This window comes from Cryptotermes secundus, unplaced genomic scaffold, assembly GCF_002891405.2.
Source record: "Cryptotermes secundus unplaced genomic scaffold, Csec_1.0 scaffold59, whole genome shotgun sequence".
Taxonomy (NCBI): Eukaryota; Metazoa; Arthropoda; class Insecta; order Blattodea; family Kalotermitidae; genus Cryptotermes; species Cryptotermes secundus.
The window spans coordinates 907,946-929,800 of NW_019738348.1; the positions used below are offsets into that span (position 1 = coordinate 907,946).

At 38.8% G+C, this 21,855-nt stretch overlaps 2 protein-coding genes across 10 annotated transcripts in view; one reads left to right on the forward strand and one right to left on the reverse strand.

Annotated features, from left to right (window-relative positions):
• Positions 1-21,855, forward strand: part of LOC111870710 (heterogeneous nuclear ribonucleoprotein Q) — a 90,584-nt gene that overhangs the window by 56,912 nt on the left and 11,817 nt on the right. For all 9 annotated transcript variants that reach the window (XM_023863194.2, XM_023863200.2, XM_023863193.2 and 6 more), the window contains exon 9: positions 857-1,127. In XM_023863194.2, coding sequence (XP_023718962.1) covers positions 857-1,127 — 271 coding nt within the window. The remainder of the gene's footprint in view (positions 1-856; positions 1,128-21,855) is intronic.
• Positions 17,314-21,855, reverse strand: part of LOC111870711 — a 32,900-nt gene continuing 28,358 nt past the window's right edge. The window contains exon 4 of the mRNA XM_033753972.1: positions 17,314-17,750. Coding sequence (XP_033609863.1) covers positions 17,665-17,750 — 86 coding nt within the window. The 3' untranslated portion in view covers positions 17,314-17,664. The remainder of the gene's footprint in view (positions 17,751-21,855) is intronic.

The window sequence follows — 21,855 nt, forward strand, 5'->3', positions numbered from 1 at the left end:
TATTCATACTTGGTATTTAAGTATAAGGGTTGAGTGTGTGTCCTGGTAAAGGCTGTATTGGACTTACTGTCTGAACCCTACTCTGGGTAGAATGTGGTGCCATGTCTTCAGATGAAAGCATGATGTGATTTGGTTTAACAGTGTTTTGTTTGGTCTAGCATGTATCCCTGCTAGTTTCACAGGGTGACAATTTTTTTAATGATACAAATACTCCTGAATATGATTTGTATCATGTCATGATGCGTCAACTGTACTACATGCTGAGAAGTTTCCAGTTGTTTGTTACTAGAAAATTAAAGCAGAAGTTTCATGGTTGTGTACTTTTTCGATGGTTATCTGAAGATATTACAGTCATGCTGGCATGATGCCTCAACATGGAGCTTTTACTTTGTATTTTTGTAGTTAGAGGTGTACCTAATATGCATAGCATATAATTTTGATGTAAATTTGTAAACATTCGAGATCGGTTACAATAATTTCATTAATATTCCATCAGGTTTTGATAAACCTAATGTGACTGATAGAATTAGTCCTTCGTGGGTTTTGTTGAAGTGTTGTGGGGTAGGCCTGTTCATTGAACTGGAACTGAGAGGAAAGTGAAGTAATGATGGAAAATAAAGATGCACACAGTGTCACACTGTGGCCATTAAATGCCTGCAGTTTGAAGTTCAGCATGCCTTTGCATTGAAATGCATGTTCTGAATTTTAATTTTGGATAGAAATATGTGATATATACATAAATATGCGTATGAGTGAACCAGGTGTATGTAGGGCACTGAAGTCATGAAGGCAGTTTGTGTTCATTGAAGGGAAGATGTTCATATATGTATATATAAGGAATTTGTATGTTTTGTAGGCTATGAGTGAGCTGAATGGTAAGGAGATGGGTGGTTCTGCAATTGAAGTTTCACTGGCAAAACCACCTTCTGACAAGAAAAAGAAAGAGGAAATACTTCGTGCTAGAGAAAGGAGGATGATGCAAATGATGCAAGTTAGAGGTGGATGTTCACCATCCCATCCAAGCATGTTACCAAGCTCAATGCCGATGAGGGGTCCTGGGGGACCAGGACCCAGAGGTTCAAGCGGGGGTGGATCTATGCGAGGGCCCATTGGTCGTGGTGACTATGGTAAGTTATTGTATGTCTTTTTTTTTTCTGTGTATGTGTACACAATGTACTCCTTGTGCATAAATTTGTAGTCAGTGATTTTTGTGTGTTAGGGCTTTTTAACTTGACAGTACAGATGCAAGAGCTTGTAACGCACTGAAGTTAAGCAAGAGAGCAGCCTTTCTCTTATACACAGTCTTTGTTGGTTGCCATTTTCCTGCTCGGTCATCTGTGGCAATAGAGATTGCAGCAACTCTGTAGAGTGCAGGTTGCTGAACTACTTGGAGTGTCAGCTTTAACATACCTCTCAGAATTTATATGCATAAAAATACAGGACCCATTACTATGTGTGTTCTGAAAAAAAAAAAACAGGCATTGCATAAAATAGTGCAGCTTCATAATATGTTTGACATCAGGAACTAACTGAAGGGTGCTGAACCATGACAGATTTTCATGAAATTTGATCTGGAGAATTGTACAAACTTATCATGCAATTTCGGTTTCCATATATATATAAAGTGGACTGTTTTGTATATAGGTCTCCGTGCATTTCTAGGCGTGATTCAAAAAATATTTAAGTAAAAACCTTTTGAATAAGAGATGTATGAATCATGTTACATTCAGTTCACTGTGGAACTTCCAAGGCAAACCCGTATCTGATGTAGGTGTTTTCTGTAATTTCAGTGAAATATCGTGGATTATGTATCTTTACCCTTCATTAGCACAGGTAGTGGGAGGTATACTGTGTTCAGAATTATTTGAAGTAAGGGTGATTGTGTTTAACATCCAGGAGTAGGGATCTTAACTCTTTGACTGGCGCGAAGGGTATTTAAATCCCACCCCTGTCTTGGCAGGCCCTTTAAACCTTATGTCGCTAAAATGCATGTAGTTACTTTTTCCTAAACAACTTCAACAAAAATTGGTTTTTAAAAACGAAATTTTCAGGAACTAATTAAAATACAATATTTTATGCAATAAATGCCTTTCCATACCTCTTTATTAGTTTTTTTTCGTGTGATAAACATTGAAACATGAAAGTTTGCAGAGAGCCACACCACAGCCTGCACACATGATACTTGTTTCTTTTCTAACCTTGTGCTTAGTACTCACGCGACACTTTCTCAGGGCACCATTCTTCTTATTTTTACTGTTAGGTACATGGACCATTTTGTGAATTTTCAAGCCACCCTCTAGACGATTTGCTGGCTCTTTCACTGGTGGTCTTTTCAAGGTCGAGGGCGGAGGCGTGACTGCACTCTAGTCTGACGCAATAGATTCTTCATCCACTTCATTCCTTGACTTTTCTCCCTCTCCACCCTCTTTGTTTGGTTCAGTCATTTTTCTACACAGTCCAATATAAAATCTTTGAATCTGTAATTTCTCTTCTTGTATTTTTCGTTTGTTGTGTTCTTTTTGAATAGAATGAAACTATTCAACCGCAAAGACATGTTTTGTCCATACCATGGGTGTGAAATAGGGGCCTAGTGGACAAATATTCTTCAATTTCAGGGCGTTTGTCGATTCCTGTCATGAACACAATTCCTAAGTATGTCCAGATTTCATCTGATGTGACATAATTGTAATTGTGTTTTCGAGAGTGAGGAGCTAACTCATGTGTGTTGAAGTGCTGGTGAGCATAGCGATTGGTTTCAGTTGTGATGTGATTTACAAAGTCGTCATCCAGAAAAAAANACAACATTTTCCAGCTGGTCTGTAGGAACACGAAGACACTTGCTGCAAGAAGCCATGGTGAAACTGAATGAATGTGAAATATTTTCTGACCTTTTCCTTCTCAGAGGGTTCTGACAGTAATATAGACCCCCACAAAGTTTACAAGGGTTCTTTACAAACATGCACAAAAACTATCATATATATGTCTTTGGTTGATGAGTGCCAAGAGAGCAAAGAAGGGAAGAGATTGTCAAAGCGTTAAAACACGCCAACGCCAGGGAACGGCTGGCATCGTCCGGGCGTTAAAACACGCCCGCTCCAGTCAAAGAGTTAACACTGCGGACTGGCAATTTAAATATTTAAATTTCCCTGGGGACCGGCATTTTTAAACCCACAGTAAAACCTGTCTTAAATGGAATCTCAAGGGATCAGAAAAAATTTCTGCTGAAACCAGGTTTCCGTTTAATCAAGGTATACTATAATAACTAAACCAGGATATAAACGTATTTGAGACAAAACAAAACAAAACAAAACATGCGAACGTTACACCGAACAGGAAAAAATTGCAGTACTCACTTTTTATAATTTTACCAGAACTCCGGCAGAGTTTTTTTTGCACGCAATTTACTCTCTTGGCTGCCTGACTTTCCACAAACACTTCAGCTTGAGAAATTAGAGTAAGCATGTTTGAATCATTCCGTTGCACGGCAAACTTCTGCAGTACCTTTAACCGTTAACAGCTGAATGTCACATATACACGCCACAAGCAGTAACTGGAGTTGGCCAAATGACCTGTGTACACGTCGCAGGATACATGCTCTCTTTGGGAGTGCTGGCAGTTTGACCTTGGGTTGGAAACCAAAACAAACCTACGTGAGGTCAAGTCGGTGGTTCATTCCTTAGCTCTGAACAAAAATTATTTATCAGGGTACTGGTTTCGATACTATTTACGTTTAGATATGACTGTTTATGACCTGCTCAGCCAAATATAGCTCAGCTTTGTTTCGAGAACTGATGAGGAAATATTTATCGGTGCTTGCAGATGAGTGCTTCCAGAGCCTTCAAGGAAGTGTGACACATTCAAGGATTGGTTTTCAGTGANAGGGGCGTATTATCAGTCAAGAAGTTAGTGTCGGATTGTCTAATATTTCTTTATCAGTTAGAAAGTCAGTGTCAGACTCATATATTTCTTTATATATCATTTTTATTTTGCGTCTTGGAAGAGGTATAAACCCACTGAGCCAGTATTACTTTGTGAGTAAAGGCATCTTCGCTACTGCGACTTTTAGTATGTGTCGGACTGGCACTTTTTTCGACTAGTATTATACTTACTTTGCATCACTATTTTGCGAATATTACCAACAGATGAGAGTGTCGCTTTGTCAATCAACATAATTTATTCGATTTTGCTAGAAAGCCCCCTACCCCAAGACGATTCTTCAGTCGCACAACCCGAATATCACGGTCAGTGGCGTTTCTTGGGGGAGGGCCAAATTTATCCGGGGGCCCAACTGAGTCGACTGGAGGTGAAACATTCACAACACTGGCCAACCAAAGGGAAACTAAGACGTATTTGTTCTCAGAATAAGAAGCGCAGAACTATGTAAAGTGTCATGTTGCGCTGTGTGGGTTCAGCTGCTTCGACAAGTAGTACACGTGCATCGAGTGTGAGTTATCGTAAACTGTGAAGTGACGCAGTTCAAACTCTCATACAGTCTGAACAAAATATTATTGTACAAGTATATAATGTGATTATATTTACAATATCATCATGATTCTAGGTTGAAGAATAAACAACGGGTAAGTCCTTTGGAATTTCATGACATATATAATAAAGATTATATTTCGCAATTCATGACAAAATAATCGCAGTTAATTTTCATTTGTAAAAATTGCTCTTCTGTGTACATGTAGAAAAATTTATTGTCTTTCAGGTTGTTTTTAGTTTTTATTTCTATGTTGCATAGAACGGAAAATATGGATTTTTTTCTGACATTTCTATGTTGCATAGAACGGAAAATATGAATTTTTTTCTGACGGTTTGCAAATTTAATTAATCAGTGATTTAAATACTGGCCGCAGGGGGCTCCCAGCAATTTAAAAGTCCGTACGTTAAAGGTTAAACTGTTTGCAGCATCCTGATAAGTCTTCACTCTACTTTTCTTCTTCTATCACAGTGTCATTTTCCTCTTCCTTATCTGTTCCTTTTCGATTTTCTCTAAAATTCTCAACTAATACATCGATATCCATTGTGTCTGGTTCTGTTTGCACATCTATGTTGATGTAGTCCTCAGCATTGCAGTTACTGAAAGCAGCTTCATTCATACAATGTTGTAAGTCCTTCTGGTCATTCTCATTTTCTACACTTGGAGTAACTTCTACCGTAGAAAATCCTGCTTTTTCGAAACACTTTGTCACAGTTTCTGGTAACAACTTCTAACTGCTTGACTTATACAAATAACCACATCTAGAACCAAGACAGTTCTTGCAAGTTCAGAGGCGGATGATGTAGAATCTATATTGACGAGCAAAGATTGCATTAATAATTTATGATAGTGTACCTTAACATTCCGAATGATGCCCTGATCCATTGGTTGAGAAACACTAGTGTTTGGAGGGAACCAAGCAAGTCACACGTTAGAAAGTTCAATACGGGGGTGACATGTTGCGTTATCCAAGAGCAACAAGACATTCCGGTTTTGCATTTTCATTCTACCATTGAAGGCCGTTAACCATTTCTCCATGATCTGTGACGTCATCCATGCCTTTTTGTTGGATCTCCACTCAACGGGAAGTTTCTGTATGTCCATGTTTCGGAAGCATCGTGGCTTTGCTGCCTTACCAATCACTAAGGTTTTCTCCATTTCACCTGACATAAAACCACATAGAAAAACAGTCGATCTTTCTTTGCACAGTTTTCCTCCCAAACATTTCTCACCTTTCAGACATAGTGATTTATTCGGAAGCGCACGGAAGAACAGTCCAGTCTCATCACCATTCGCTATGTTTTCAGGTTCATATCCCTTAATTATGGATGGCAATTTAGCTTCCCATTCCTCAATGGTCTCACTATTTACATCACTTGATTCACCACAAAGTTCATTAAAAACTATTCAATGTCTTTTGTGAAAACTCTCCAACCATCCGTTAGATGCTTTGAATTCAGTCTTCCCCAGTTTTTCAGCGACTTTTTTAGCATATTCCTGTACCATAGGACCCGACAACCGGTGATTTTTTGCCCTCACACTGACAAACCACTCGCACACTATTTCATTAACGTCTTCGTTTGCAGTTTTCTTAAGTTCTCTTTTTATTTTTCCATTAGCACAAGTTTCCCACTGCTTCAAAATTTCCGTTTTCTTCTTCAGAATCTCATACACTTGAGTTTTACTGACGTTAAACATCTTCATGATCTGCTTAACACACAGTTTATTTCGCTCACTCGCAGGAATCACTTTTAATCTTGTGTTAAGATCAAGCACAACTCTTGTCTTTGTGGCCATGATGACAACTGCTAGACTAAAGTAGAACTAGGCCTAGAGCCCTTACTGAATACAATTTCCAGAAGGGTAAAACAGTTCTGCTGAATCTCAGTGCAGGTAGTGCAGTACCATTAGAAGCTTATTTTAAAGAGTTAGGGAAAACAAAATTCTGTAGAATGTATAGGATGCCTAAATTATTCTAAACGATGCATTCTGGAAGGCTGGAAATTTTCCATATAAAGGCTTATTTTGATTTCCGTTGTCTGTGTTAGACAGTTTCCATTTAATCCAGGTTATTTAACATCTTTTTCAGCCCAAAAGTCAAGGGACCTGAAAATATTTCCGTTTAATAAAGGATCCGTTTAAGGCAGGTTTTACTGTACTACCCTAACTTGTGCACTGTTCACTTTAAAAATTAATATAAAATCTAATTAATTTTATGAACAAAAATTTTTGGAGAACACTTACCAATGCTTCTAGAAGTGCTTGAGAGTGATATTTCTGGAAACATTACCCTTTGCAAAATGGCATTACACAGAGCTTGCAATGTAGACAGTCATACCCCTTTTTTGTGAACTGTGCAAAAACAGCACTGCCTAGGAGGAGGCTTCCCCTTGGAATGTTCACTCCTCACAATTTTTGAGGAGGATATCACTCGAGAGTCACCCAGGGGTGTCCACATGAGGATTGTGTGGGGTGGGGTTTTGATGGGCCTGGTTACATTAAGTCTGTGCCTGACTCTGGTCTGTAGCCCAGGCCTTTGCCACATTCATCAGAAATGCTTTGTATTTCAATTTTGAATCGGTTTAGATTTTTGTAAACCAAAAATGAATTGAAAATGGCACAATTTATAAGCCACAAGGCAACTTTCTTTGTCCACTTATTATTTTCCTAGGAAGAGAATAATAGGCCAAGTATTGATCGGCTCTATCAACTCCCTTCATGAACATATTATTATACTCAGAAATACAAATAGGCTTCTTTACTTGCCCATGTCTCCTTTGAACATCAGCCATGCTCAAATTGTGAATTTTGGAAATCATATTCACAACACGAGTATCCCTATCTCCAGAAACAGTTTTGCTACTTCAGACACTTGTGTTGGGTCGGATGGAATTTGTTTCACCCCTAAATTTCCAGTAAACTGTCCCAAAGTAGGTCTTTTGTCTGCTTTTCCCCATCTGGCTGTCCCCTCAATTTTTCTACCTGATACTTTAACTTTTATTGTCTGTGGCCATAATTGTTTGTTATCCTCTGTCACTGCCACTGTCTAAATCACTATCACTACAGTGTGTTTCAACATAACGTGTCCTAAAATCATAATAATATGCCACTGGTCCGCCACCTTTAAAAGGGCTGGGCATAAAAATATGCTACCAGTCCGCAAAGTGTTAAGTCTTCCACTCCTATGAGGGCAGCCATGTGTTAACACTGGGGAGTATTTTTTAACTTGGAATAGTAGATTTTAAATCTTCTGTTCCTGCAGGTGTCTTGTATTTTAATTGGGAGGGTGTGGCATTGGTATTAATGCATAGCTTGGGCAGCTAGACAGCGCAGTGTACTGGTGCAGTAATGTAGAATCCTTATGACAAAGTTTGTGAGATAAAAATATAATTTTTTTACGTGAAAAGCTGCAACAGTATGCAAACTCCCCCGACTGTTTGATATATAAGCCTTGTAACATGCCTAGAATAAGTTAAGGAGTAACAAAAGAGATTGAGTAAACTGATAACTAAATGATTTATTTTAACATTCAGGAATATGTTTTAAATCTCTTAGTGTTGCGTTCTAACCCTAGGGTAACATTTTAAGTGGAAATGATGGGCATTGGTGTCCAGCTTCTACAGGTCTGACAGTTGTATATTAACTGAGGGTCTGTGACGTGTGCATCATGGTAGCTAGACCATGCATCATCTTTGTGATAAAAGGTTGAGAGAGGTCATGAAATGAAAATGGAAAGTTTCAGTATGTTCGATCTTTTACCCAAAATTTGTTTGATAAGGCTCCTTGTAACACCTAAACAAGTTAAACCTATCAGCGGAGATTGGCAGAACTGGTAGTACGTAAATTGTTGATAGTAAGTCCCACATAGTTTATTTGAAGGTTTCTATGTTGAAGGTCCAGTGGTGCTTAAATGCCTTATTTTTTTCACATATGTGCCTTTAATTGGATAAAGCTAAAAACTAATGTTTATAAAACAACAAATAAAGAAAATTGAATGTCTCTGCACTGGGTTGGTACTTCTACAGTGATGTTTTTACCATAACTTTTATTCTTCTCATAAATCACTTTATAGCATGCGGTAATGTCGTACATTGCTGTAACACCATGAATCTTTTGGTGTTTGGGTTTTGAGCCTCTAAACCAACCAGTTCTTTGACATGTTAAAGCATTCAGCCATCATCATAGCCTTATTATTTTGGTGGCTCAGACTCTTGTTTTCGCACTGGTACTTCCTTTTTGTTATCGTTGTTGTTGAATTCCTTTGCATGCCATTGTAGCACTTAATTAAAGTTAACTCACCTTGAGATTTAATCCTAATTCCCTGGCCGCTTACATGAGGTTATTACATGTTTTTGGAATCACCTGCAGTCCTGAACAAACTGGGGTGAGCTTTTTCCAAGCAATGTTCATGGTTGATGTTGGAATTTCATGTACGGGAGCATTAATGATGACGATCCATTGGATTGGATTTCCATACAGCAGATAGCAAAGCTTTTTGCAGTGTTCTTGAAGGACCTATGGTTCTCACTGTGGTGGACAGTGGTTTCATTTTGCAGTTCCCAACAACATATTCACCAAGCAGGAAAGTTGGCATGTATCTTCATCCCGTGAATTGACATTTTTCCTCTTGTTAAGTGAGAGAGATGTGGGCTGTTTTCCCAGTATTCAGTAAAACTTAGTTGATTTGAAGTGCTCATGATAAAAAAATGAGACTTTGAATTATGCTTTTTATTCCACTGAAGAATTTCGTGTTAGGTGGGTAGTTGAAGTCCCAGTGTTATGTTGTGTGATTTTTTTTTTGTGATCTCTTTCTTTGTTCATTTAAACATATACTGCATAATTTTATGCAGTTTACATAAAAATGTTAGCCTGCAAGCAATATTTATTAAACTTTGATGGTAGTTCTTGTTTCTTGAAGTATGACTTTTTTGATGTTTGCAATGTGTTCTTTCACACTTCTTACAAATTCTTCGAAGTTCATCCATAGCATTAACACTTCTGTTGTCGCTGTCACTTGAACTTATTGTGACACAATGGAAGGAAACCTGAGATGTCCAATGCTAGGCAATGGCTAGTAAACATGGGTTCGCAGCAACAGATCAACACAACAATAGAGCTGTTGGGCCGTTGTTAGGCAACATGGTGTTTTCTGTGTGGGACAGATCTTTTTATGGCCAGTTTAGAAATCTGCAGGATGCTTTTTTGGTATGACTCGTAGCTGTTGTTTATCTCCACTAATCATATTTTCCCCTAAAATGAAAGGGACATTTTTGCATTAATGTTTATTAGTGTATTGAGAGAGTAATCTGTAGGTATGAGTCCATGTTGCCATTTTACATTCTCCTGTAATTTCCTCACTCTTAACATGAAACTGTAGTCTTGAAACCATTATTCACATACTTTTGCTCTGCAAGTCTTCCGTGATATTTTGGGGTAAAAATTGTGTTAACAAAGTGAATACAGTTTTTTTTTTTTTTTTACTAAAATTATATTATGAAGAAATTGCAATAAGGGATTACGACTCTTTGCATTTGTGTCGTACATGTGTTGAATTAGTACATTAAAATGTCATATAGCACTACAATTTTTTGAACTCTAACTCTCTAAATGCGACAACAGTGGTTAAAGCAAAATAATTGTATGGAAATTGTTGTACTGTAGAGAAGTTTTTAATCACCGGTTGAAAATGAGTGGCATCAATTAGAAATGTGCAGAACTTGTAAGATTGTGAATTCATTCATTCATTCATTCATTCATTCATTCATTCATCTGTAGCTCTGCAGCCCTTGTTGGACAATGGCTGCTTTTTCAGTTTTGTGACCTTTTTGCACAGTTGGTAGGACTCCTTGGAGGGGGGGATCAGTCAGTTGCAAGGCCACTACCTTCACACAGGAAAAAAAAAAACAATAAATAAATGCACACAGACAACTATGTCTGAAGTGTTTGAGCAGGCAAAGACAGTTCATGTCTTGGACCTCGCGGCCACAGTGATTGTCAACGTTATTATCGCTCATAAATAGACATGCATGAGAATTACTTTTCAGTTTAAGGTAATTTGGAACATTTTTGAGAATCGAGATGAGTAAATTTTCTCCAGAACATCAGCTGTTATAATTTGTAAGACTGGGCACGCTTTCAGTGTACTGGGATATTGTCCAGGTGGGTGGAGATTCCTGCTGTAAGACTCTAGGAAGCATGTACATAAGAAAAGTAATTGCATGCATTGATTTCATACTCCTACAACAAGCGTGGAAAGAATATAACTATTAGAAAATTGCCTTAGTTTCTCGTTTGAAACCTCTATCCCACCTTCATTGTCCTACCACAGCTGCCATGTTCCATGTCGTATTCGATACTGCAGACAATCTTCTGTTCACTGCCAACATTCTCAGTTTCTTCTGTCTGTTGCATTTGACATAGCACTTCTTATACACTTCAGCTCACTCCTGTAGAGATCTATTGCCATGATGTGCTGATCTTCTGAACAGCAGTGTTATGCCGTTGTGCAAGTTGATATCTGAATGTGGTCCTCTTCCAAGAGTCATTTGGAGTATAATTTCAGTGTATTATTAAAAAGCTTTTTACTAGAATATGCAGGACCACACAGTAGCATAGTTGGTTGAGGCTCTATGCTACAAACTGGATGGTCGCGGGTTCGAGTCCCTATGAAGTGGATTTTTTTCAATTGACCTAATCCTTCCAGCTGCATTGTGGCCCTGGGGTTGAATCAGCCTCTAACAGATGAGTACCAGGAATCTTCCTGGGGCATAAGGGGCTTCTGGCACATAAGGCTGACAACTATGCTGCCATCTGCGAGCCGATTGTCTAGATCAAGGGTATCCAAACTATGGCCCGCAGGCCACATCTGGCCTGGAATGTGATTTTATCCAGCCCACGATAGAATTGTGCAGAAATGCGCCGATTGAACCAATTTTCCAATGAGTACTGGTAGAAAAAATACTTGTTCATAGATTTCAAATTCATTAATTAAGATTGTGTTTTAAATATACTGATATTCCATATTATGTTAACCCTTCAGTCCCGGGGGCATTTAAATCGTTTTTGCACTCCGATGCCGGGGGCTATTTAAATAATTTAATCGGAGAATGCAGCACTTAACTTAAAGCTTAATAAATGGGGAAAAACTGGAGTTCTGTTTTTCAGATTTTCCCACAACGTCAAGAGAANTGTCTTGTGCACAAGGCTTCTTGCAGTGGTGCAATGTAATTGTAACAGATCATCAGTGCCGGTGTCGTACTTATTACCATTTTTGTATTGAAGGCAACTTATGCCCAGTTTTGCTCCAACTGTTCCAAGAATTGGTAGCAAGGAATGTTGATAAGGCTGTTGGAACTTTAGTCCATTCTATGACGACCGGCGTGGTACGGCTATCGGTTACCCCTCCCAGTCGACAAAAGGATGTTTCCAGAACGTCAGTGTGTAGGAGTAGAGGAGTCCAGTCCGCAACAGTTCAGTTCAGTCCAGTCCAGTCCACAGCCGGTCTGTACATAAGTGTACGAAGAGTAGTGTGTGTAGTGTAGTTGATGTGTGTAATAAAGTAAGTGATTATTAAAAGTCAGTGGTTACAGTTACATAATATTCAATTTGTAATTGAATAAATTTATTCATATATTTGCTTGTACAGAGATCTCATTTTAATAATTTCATAATTATATATAAATTTATTTATTTAAACATTTTAAATAACAAGACTGTACATAGTAAAATAACTGGAATATTTGTTATTTTTATTTAGTGTTCGTTAGTATTAATTTTTGTATTATTATTCTCTTTTCAAGTTCTGACATGGATGGAAAAAAGAAAAGAAAAACTGATGATGAATGTCGTGCGTTTAATGAAGAATGGGGCGTAAAATATTTCTTCATACAATTGAATTCAAAGGATAAAGCTGTATGTCTGATATGTAAAGATACTGTTGCTGTGTTGAAAGAATACAGTATATGTTGTCACTATGACACGAAGCATGCTTCAAAGTTTTCACAATAAAGAAAAGCAGCGTTCAGATAAATTTGAATCATTACGTCGTCTGCGTTCTCAGCAAGACTTCTTTACGAAAGCAACGTCAGAAAATGAAGCCTTAACCTTGGTAAGCTATAAGGTTGCTTATGTGTTGGCTAAAAAAGGAAAACCATTCACTGATGGCAATATCATCAAAGAGTGTATGATGGAAGCAGTGACTGAGTTGTGCCTCCAAAAAACTTAATCTTTTTAAAATGATAAGTCTTGCGCCAAATACTGTTGCTCATCAGATTGAAAATATTGGAAATAATATCGTCCAGCAAATTGTAGGCAAAGCACAGTGTTTCAGTCGGTATTCTCTCACGCTGGATGAATCAACTGATATTTGTAATACCTCTAAACTATTAGTATTTTTTCGTGGGGTCAACAATGAACTTAGTGTCACACAGGAATTAGCGTCACTTCACAGCATGCATGGCACTACAACAGGAGATGATGTCTTCAAAGAAATACAAAAACACTAACAAAATATAATTTGGACTGGAACCATCTCCAGTGAGTGACAGTTGATGGAGGAAAAAAACGTGTCTGGTATAAAAATAGGTTTGGTTGGCCAAATCACAAAAGCTTGTGAGGATGCAGGAATATCAAAGCCAATGTTTCTTCACTGTGTTATCCACCAACAAGCATATTTTTGGAAAACACGTTGATACGAGCTAGTTTAAAACCTGTTATTTCTATCGTTAATTTCATTCGCTGTCATGCACTTAACCATCGCCAGTTTCAGTCTTTTCTCGACGAATGTGATTCCAAGCTTATTGACCTGACATATACTGCAGTTCGATGGCTTGGCTGTGGAAAGGTTCTTTCATGCTTTTTTCAGATCAGGAAAGAAATTGATATATTTCTTACTGAGAAAAACCATCACGAACCACTTATCAGATATCGAGTGGCTTTGGAAATTAGCATTTTTTGCTGATCTGGTGAACCATATGAACAATTTGAATTTAAAGTTGCAGGGTGAAAATAACTTAGTCTGTGATTTATTTGCACTTATCAAGGCATTCAGAGCAAAGTTGATACTTCTGGAAAGCCAAGTGAAAAATTGTAACTATTCATATGCTATACTGTGCAGAGTTGCATAAAAAGGGTGAAGCAGAATTTCCTTCCTCGTTCACACATTCAGTCATTTCATATTTGAAAGAACAATTTCGGAAGCGATTTGCTGATTTGGATGCCAGTGCTCAGGAAATTAGATTGTTTCAAAATCCATTTGACTGTGATGCTGCAGATGTCCCGAGTCAAATTCAAATGGAAATTATTGAACTTCAGGAAAATTATCATATTGTGACATGTTGTGCAACGGAGGACCCCTACCTCCCTAGTGGCACGTGGCGGTAACGTAGTGCTCCCGGAAAATTATCATATTGTGACATGTTGTGCAACGGAGGACCCCTACCTCCCTAGTGGCACGTGGCGGTAACGTAGTGCTCCCCCCCCCCACACACACAAATACAAGGAAGGAAATTTGATCGAATTTTATAAATTTCTGAACTCTGAGCAATTTCCAAATTTAAAGAAATTTGCTTGTAAAATCTCCATTTTTGGGACGACGTATCTGTGAACAAACTTTTCCCAGATGAAGTACATCAAGTCTAAATACAGGGCAGATTTATCTGATGAACATTTAAAGTCGTTACTTATGAATGCAAAAGAGTTCCATCCAGATTAATTGTTTTATTATAATTTGTGATGAAAATATGAGCACATGCTGCTACTGTCATCATTAATATACGATAATTTATTCTCACGTACTTTGTATTTAGTTTATGAAATTCTGTGCTTTCAATAAAACTCGTATACCTAAAGTTATTAATTTCTCATTTTATCCGGCCCGTTGAAAGTGCTGAATTACCTAATGTGACCTGCGTTTCGAAAACTTTGGAGACCCCTGGTCTAGATAATGTGGGAACCTCAGTATCTCTCAACCCTATGGGCCTCCGTGGCCCATTACAGAGATAGCTTTAATAGAATTATGCAGTTGTGGTCATTCATACAGGTATGATCCGAAGATCAGTATTCCATTAAATGAATTGCGATTCAGACTTCAGTGTGAAATGAACTTCAGATGCCTGCAGCATGGGTGTACATGATTTTCTTAACACTCTTGAGCTTCTTTTCCATACAGCTTGTAACCAGTTTCTTATCTGTTCATAAGTAATCCACCTCTTCGTTTGATGCATAATTATTATTATTCCTATATGCAGTCATGCCTTAGGGAAAGATTTTTGATTCAACAGCAGATATTGTCGTAATTTGTGGTGTTAACTATCTCTGCTGTCATTACACACTTTTCAATGCCAGATAACCATGAGAACACAGTTCATGGCATAATTCCATGTTTCTGCTTTCACTTTGAGATGTTTGTCACCGACTGTTTTCTTCCTGATTCATACGAGGGGCATTCAAGTTCTAAGGTCTCCGACTTTTTTCTCAGGACTTGGAGCAGATAGACACATGCAGTTTAGTTTAAAATACATGTACACTCTTTGTGAATGCGTGACAGATGGCAGCACTGTATGGCACACAGAACTCTAATGGTGACAGCGAGAGTGAGGAGTGTTCTTGATACCTAAAATGGCGACGTTTTCGTTACAAGAACAGCGAGTAATCATTCGTTTTCTCCACTTGTGTGGTGTGACACCCATTGAAATTCATCGTCAGTTGAGTGAGACGTGTGGTGATGGTGTCATGAATGTGAAAAATGTGCGTTCGTGGGTGAGAGTTCAAAGAAGGCCGAACGTCGTGTGACAATGAACCGAAACAATCTCGGCCTCGCACCAGCCGGTCTGACAATATGGTCGAGTGAGTTGAGAAAGTTGTTCTGGAGGATCGCCAATTGAGTGTGGAAAACATCACCTCCAAAGTTGGCATTTCCGTGGGATCTGTCCACACAGTCCTGCATGAAGACCTGCAAATGTGGAAAGTGTCCGGGTGGGTGCCACGAATGCTGGCGGATGCCCGCAAGGCTGCGGGAATGGCAGTTTGACAGGCAATGTTGACACGTGATGAAAGCATGAATGGGACTTTCTTTTCATCAACTGTGACAATGGATGAGACATGGATGCCATTTTTCAATCCTGAAACGAAGCGCCAGTCAGCTCAGTGGAAGCACACAGACTCACCACCACCAAAAAAAACTCGGGTAAGCGCCAGTGCTGAAAAAAATGCTGGTGGCCATATTTTGGGACAGCGATGGCATAATCCTTACTAATTGCATTCCAAAGGGCACTACAGTGACATGTGCATCCTACCAAGATGTTTTGAAGAACAAGCTCCTTCCAGCACTGCAAGAAAAATGGCAGGAAAAGGCTGCACATGTGCTCTTTCACCAGCACATTGGGCGTACGTGACGCAGCAGTTTCTTTGTGAAAACAACCTTGAAGTGGTTTCTCATGCTCCCTACTCCCCTGACCTGTCTCCTAACGATTTTTGGCTTTTCCCAACGATGAAAGACACTCCATGGTCACACATTCACCAATCATGCCGCTTGCATCAGCAATTTTCCAGTGGTCAAAACAGACTCCTACAGAAGCGTTCGCGGCGGCCATGGAATCATGGCATTGACGTTGTGAAAAATGTGTATGGCTGCAGGGAGATTACGTTGAAAAGTGACTGAATTACTGTTTCCAACTTGTACTTCAGGCAACCTTGTTTCTTGTAGCTCTTCACTTCTTACTTTGAAACAGCTTTCTGTCTCGCTTTATTGTTGCCACTTTCACGGCAGAATAGTATGAATTATGCCATGCCATGCCAGAAGCCTAAAATGAGCAACCAGTATTTAGCATTTTCATTCATTAAAGGTATTTTAATTCTTTCAAGGCAAGGACCGTCACATCCTCATTGAGACATATTTAATGTCAATCACTTTTTATGTCAAACGCTAACTAGTAAAGCAAAACCAGTTGGGAAAAGTTTTTGAAGCCTGAGGCTGAAATGTGAGTATTTGAGTCAGCGCTGAGAAGTTTTTCTCTTCTTAGTCTTGGAAATAGGAGACTTTTGCATTAGGGATGTTGACATTAAAACTGTCATACAATTAATCTGATTTTGTATATCACAACAAAATATTGGAACACATCTATGAACAGCTTAGAACCATCAGACCTGAAAGCTTGCAAGTCCATATGGTACCAATTTTGATTAAAGTATTAAAGAATCCTTTGGTTGAGCAGCTACTGCCCAGAATTTGGCATGTTAGTGAGCCAGAGTCCATCTCATGGTAAATCAGTAAGTGTATTGTGGCATCTCAATTTTTTTATTTGTATGAAACTTCACCTGTGTATAGGCTGCTATGACTGAGGTAAAATTGAAAAATACTGTGGCCACTGACTCATCCATTCTGAAGATGCAGAAAGCTTGTGGGGTGAATAGTCATTTAGTAGTATGAATATATGCAGAAAATATATATTTCCACAGCTGATAGGAATATCAGAGATACTTGGTTCATATGAAATGTATACAGGCTGCCTAATGATCTTGTAAAAGCCGTTGTGTACCTATATCTTATAAAAAAAACACCAGACAAAACAAGCTTCATGGCCTGTAGCCCGCAAGCGAACTATACTGACTGAGTGACCGCTGCTTGTCAGCGAAATTAGTGCCAACTTTTTCAGATAGAGGGTGTCACGTTAGCGCAACAGATTCCTACGGCCGTTAATCTCGGTTTTCTAGACCGGAGCTGCTATTTCCTTGAACTAGCTCCTCAGTTACCTTCACGAGGCTGAGTGGACCCCGTTCCAGACCCATTACTTCCCAAAAAATTTGATAGCGCCCGGGAATCGAACCTGAGACCTCTGGATCTGTAGGCAGGAACTCTGGCCACTGGACCACAGACCTAAAATTTGCATTAAAAACATCAAACGACTAGTTAACATAAAATGTGGGTGACGTACATGAAAATTTGAAGAGGTAACAGTTATTGTATTCCGTAAAGATATTCCGTGGTTTTAGTCCGCAAGCAAACTATACCAACCTAGCAACTGCCGCTCATCAAAGTTAATGCCAACTTTATTCCATAAGGTGTAGATTTGAGCTCAGTTTCATGTCTGAGCTGTGCCATTTCGAAGAAAAGACCTTTCTGTATTGTGAATAGTAAGGACGTTTGAGAAGGTTGGGAATCTAAAATATTTCCCCGTGATTGATTACACATGCTGTGCTGCTAGTAGCACATGGTTTGTTTTTGCAGCTTTGACATCAGGATCGGTCACTTCATGGAAAGCCAGCACACCTGAAAGTAGAGTTTATAGCTGACAATCTTGCATTGTGATGAAATATATGTAGATAAGCCAGTAAGTAAGTTACAAATGGATATAGAACTTAGTACTGATGGGGAAAAATGCTTTTATTTCTCACCATAATCTCCCTGAACATGAGGCACTTGTCCCATCAGTTCACAAGCCCCTGAAAACCAGCAGCATAAAAATTTGGGCTGCTGTTGGAACCAGGCGGTGACTTCCCTTTACAGGGAACATATGCATCCTGAGGATGTTACAGTAGGAGTCTGCATTTACGTAAATGCTGACTCCTACTGTAACATCCTCAGGAAACTTGGTAAGGCCATTCAACGGAAGCGACCAGGACTCCTCACCAAAGGCATGTTGCTCTTGCATGACAACATGCGTCCCATACTGACAACAAGACAAATGAGACACTGAAATTTGAAGTGAGAAGTCCTCGAGCATCCTCCATATAGCCCCGACCTTGCTCCAAGCGACTTCGATTTGTTCGGCCCTCTTAAACATCATCTTTCGGCTGAACATTTTCCTGATGAAGCGGAAGTCACCTCCTGGTTCTGACAGCAGCCCAAAGAATTTTGTGCTGCTGATTTTCAGGGGCTTGTGAAATGATGGGACATGATGTATTATCCATATTGATCCCATGGCCAGTTATCATGCCTCTTTCTTGTTCAGTTTGTCATGTATTTCAAATGAATGTCTATCATCATCTCCACTCGATTACAAAGGCACATCTGCAAAATTTTAATAACTCCTTTGGAAATGCACTAAGAGGAATATTAAAGTACTCATTGTTAAGCTTGCAAAATTCTCTTTTCTAGCCACATATAAATACACCTAACAATTTTTAACAGTTTCGGAGTGCAGGTTTTAAAAAACGCTGTATTGTACAGAAACATTCTTGTGCAGTGGCTGGGTTATACAGAGGTTAATATTTCATTATGTGATGTTCAAAGTAGAGTGGATTTGTGGCTCGTTAATGTGATTTATATCTCATCAAAGAGTACCTCATGAAGTTAACTTCAAAGGAGTACTGATATATTTTATAGCTTTGAAGAAGTAGGGTTGATATGCAGAAACATACCCTCATGAAAATTGTGAAGAGTGAACATTCCAAGGGGAAGCATCCTTCTAGGCAATGCTGTGTTTGTACAGTTCACAAGAAAAAAGGAATATGTCTACGTTGCAAGTTCTGTGTAATGCCACTTAACAAAGGGGAATGTTTCCAAAATTATCACACTCTCAAGCTCTTCTAGGAGCATTGGTAAGTGTTCTTCAAAAATTTTAGTTCATAAAATTGATAGGAGATATTATATTAATTTTTAAAGTGAACATTGCAAAATGCCAGTCCCCAGTGTGATTTAAATATTTAAATTGCTGGTCTGCATTGTGTTAAGTAGAGGACCTTTTCCATGATTTGTCCCAATCTTTCTAGGCAGGTCTCCATTGTCTCTAGACTGACATTCATCGGGGCTTCCATCCTTTCTTGACTGGCTTTTATTGCTGCCTTCTGCTTCTTAGGGTTGGCCTCCATCTTGGCTTCTTGGACATCCATCCAGGAGATGAGCGTGCCGCTAAGGGCATCAGAATTCTCATTATTGACCTTTGTCTTGGCTCCCACCCTTCCTTGATTGGTTTTTATTTCAGCCTTTGTTTCATGTGGATTGGCGTCTGCCTTGGCTAGTGTTCCTTATTTCAACCAGCAGGTGTGCAATCCATAGTCTGGCGGTATAATCCAATGTCTTCAGTCCAGTCCCACCTTTGCACCAGTTGTCAGTTTCTTGGGGTGTGACTAGATGGGTTTTGGATTGACGATCACAATTGTTTGGACTCTTCGATACAGTGTGTGACTGCACTTTACGATTCACTGTTAGACGCTAGTGTCCACAGTCACAGCTTCGCTGCTGTTGCATGGTAGCAGTTTCCATCACCATATGTTGCCCTTCCTCTGGGTTCTCGAACTGTTGCTGGCCTCCACTGCCATCTTCTAACAGCTCAAGTGAACCCCAGCAGTTCTCTGACTGACTACTGGCTGCTTCTGACTTGTCCTGCTTGTAACATCTCTGAACACAAAGCAAAGAAAAAACACCATACCTCTGTTGTTTGCTGGCCACTGTCTAATAACGGCCAACTGTTGTGACCCCACAATTCTTGGTTTGAGTGAGTGTGCCACAATATCTCTTCAGTTTCATCTCAAATGTGTGAAAGTTATAGGTCTCTACTTTGAATTTGAAGTATTGCACATTATTTTTATATGAAGTAGCTGCTGCCCATTTACATTCATGTACACTGCTGTGTAGTGTAACAGCTGAAACATGTGAAACTTGTTTACAAGACTCATTACAGTTTCCAAAGTCCTTGTGGTTCCTTGATTATTTTATGGACACAGAGGGTTAAGTGGCTGATACTCCACCAATTTCAGTTATATTTCCGCAATTTCCAACCACTTATAACACTGTTGCTGTGAAAGTTGTGAGGTATATTTATAAATGGATAAAAAAAATTGTTAAGTTTCACAGGTCTGGAACGTTTTTTTTTTTAATTTATTGTCGCAGGAGTTGTTAAAGAAAAATCCTGTAGGTGTGACTTTTTACCATCCCCTCTGTGGAAGTGGTTTTTTAATGGCCTGTATTTCAGAAACCACTTGACAAAAAAAAATAGATGCCAAATTTCATCCAAATCCTAGACTTGTTGTTTCACTGATCATTTTTCTTAATTACGCAGATGTATTTCAAGTGTTGGTAAAGAGTACTGTATAGGTGTACAGTATGAGCTGAAATGTAAGGTGACTCATATTTTTCCATTGACAATATTGGAAAATGTGTTTTTTTGCATGCATGCAAAATTGAGTGTGTCATGTAGTTCCGAGGGTTGTAAGCAAAAAGTGAAAACTATAAGAAATAAATTCACAGTTTATTACATTAAATATGATTTTAGGTATTTTTGCAAACATTGTTAGAATTAGAATCTTGATATCTGTTCCTAAAGAATCCAAAAATAAGGCGAATCCTCGAAGGAGCATTATTTGAAAGAATACTTTGCATTATGTTTGGCCTGATGTGGTATTTGTTAACACCTGAGCAGTAGTTAACTGTTCTAAGAGGTGCAATGAACTAGTTATGCTGGACATTTGATGTTCAAGACTTAACAGGTGATAAGAAGAATTTGCTTTGTGTGAGATTGAAATCGAATCACTTGAAGTCTAATACTGCCTTCAGTGAAATTAACCCCTTTTCTTCAATGTTGTGGAAATTTGATGTTGACCCAAATTATGTTCTAAGATTAATGTGTTTAGGTTATTTTGATATTTTATTATGAGAAAATAAGTTTTTCTACTTGATGTATTGTAGGTCTGAAATTCCTTCAGCCTGCTTCTCACTGCTAGTGCATAAATTCATAAAATATGTTCCAGTATTGCTATATGCATTAGAATTCTGAGATTATTATTTTCTAACGCGCACTGGAAGAAAGAATTGCCTCTATAGATTGAGAATTTTTTTACAGGGTCTCATGATACGTAACCGGTATTTCCTGGCTAATCCCCACATAATACACACCAATAAAAGGTCTGTATGAATGTGTGTCTGAGATAGTTGTGTTTCTGAGCTGTGGCTCACTGCGAGGACAGCAGCCTAGCTTTATGCTATTCTGAATGTATCAGAGTATCAGGTGTTCAGTATTCTGACTGTCCATCTTCACACATCTTGGCCGAGACTCAATGTACATTTTCAGAAGTCCCTCTGCTCCCCTTTTTTTTTTAACAAGAATTCTCCACATGCTGCTGTACTGTGTCCCTAAAATGGCACNGACTAAACAATTGAACTCTTGCCCCCCCCCCCAAATTGTGGTACATTGAGCATGAAGGCTGTTGAACAGGCCCGTGTTGAAAGACTACCATTTCAGACACGTACGTATAGACTTTTCATTGGTTTAGTGCGTAGAACTAGTATATTTCAGAGTTTGACAAAATCTTGTTCATCCTATCTGTAGTGTAGGATAAGTTCTATAGTTGTGAATACAAGTATACAGTTAACACTAGAAAAAATGCCCCTTAGAATCATTGAGTATATACAGGTGTTTCACTGTATATGAATTTCT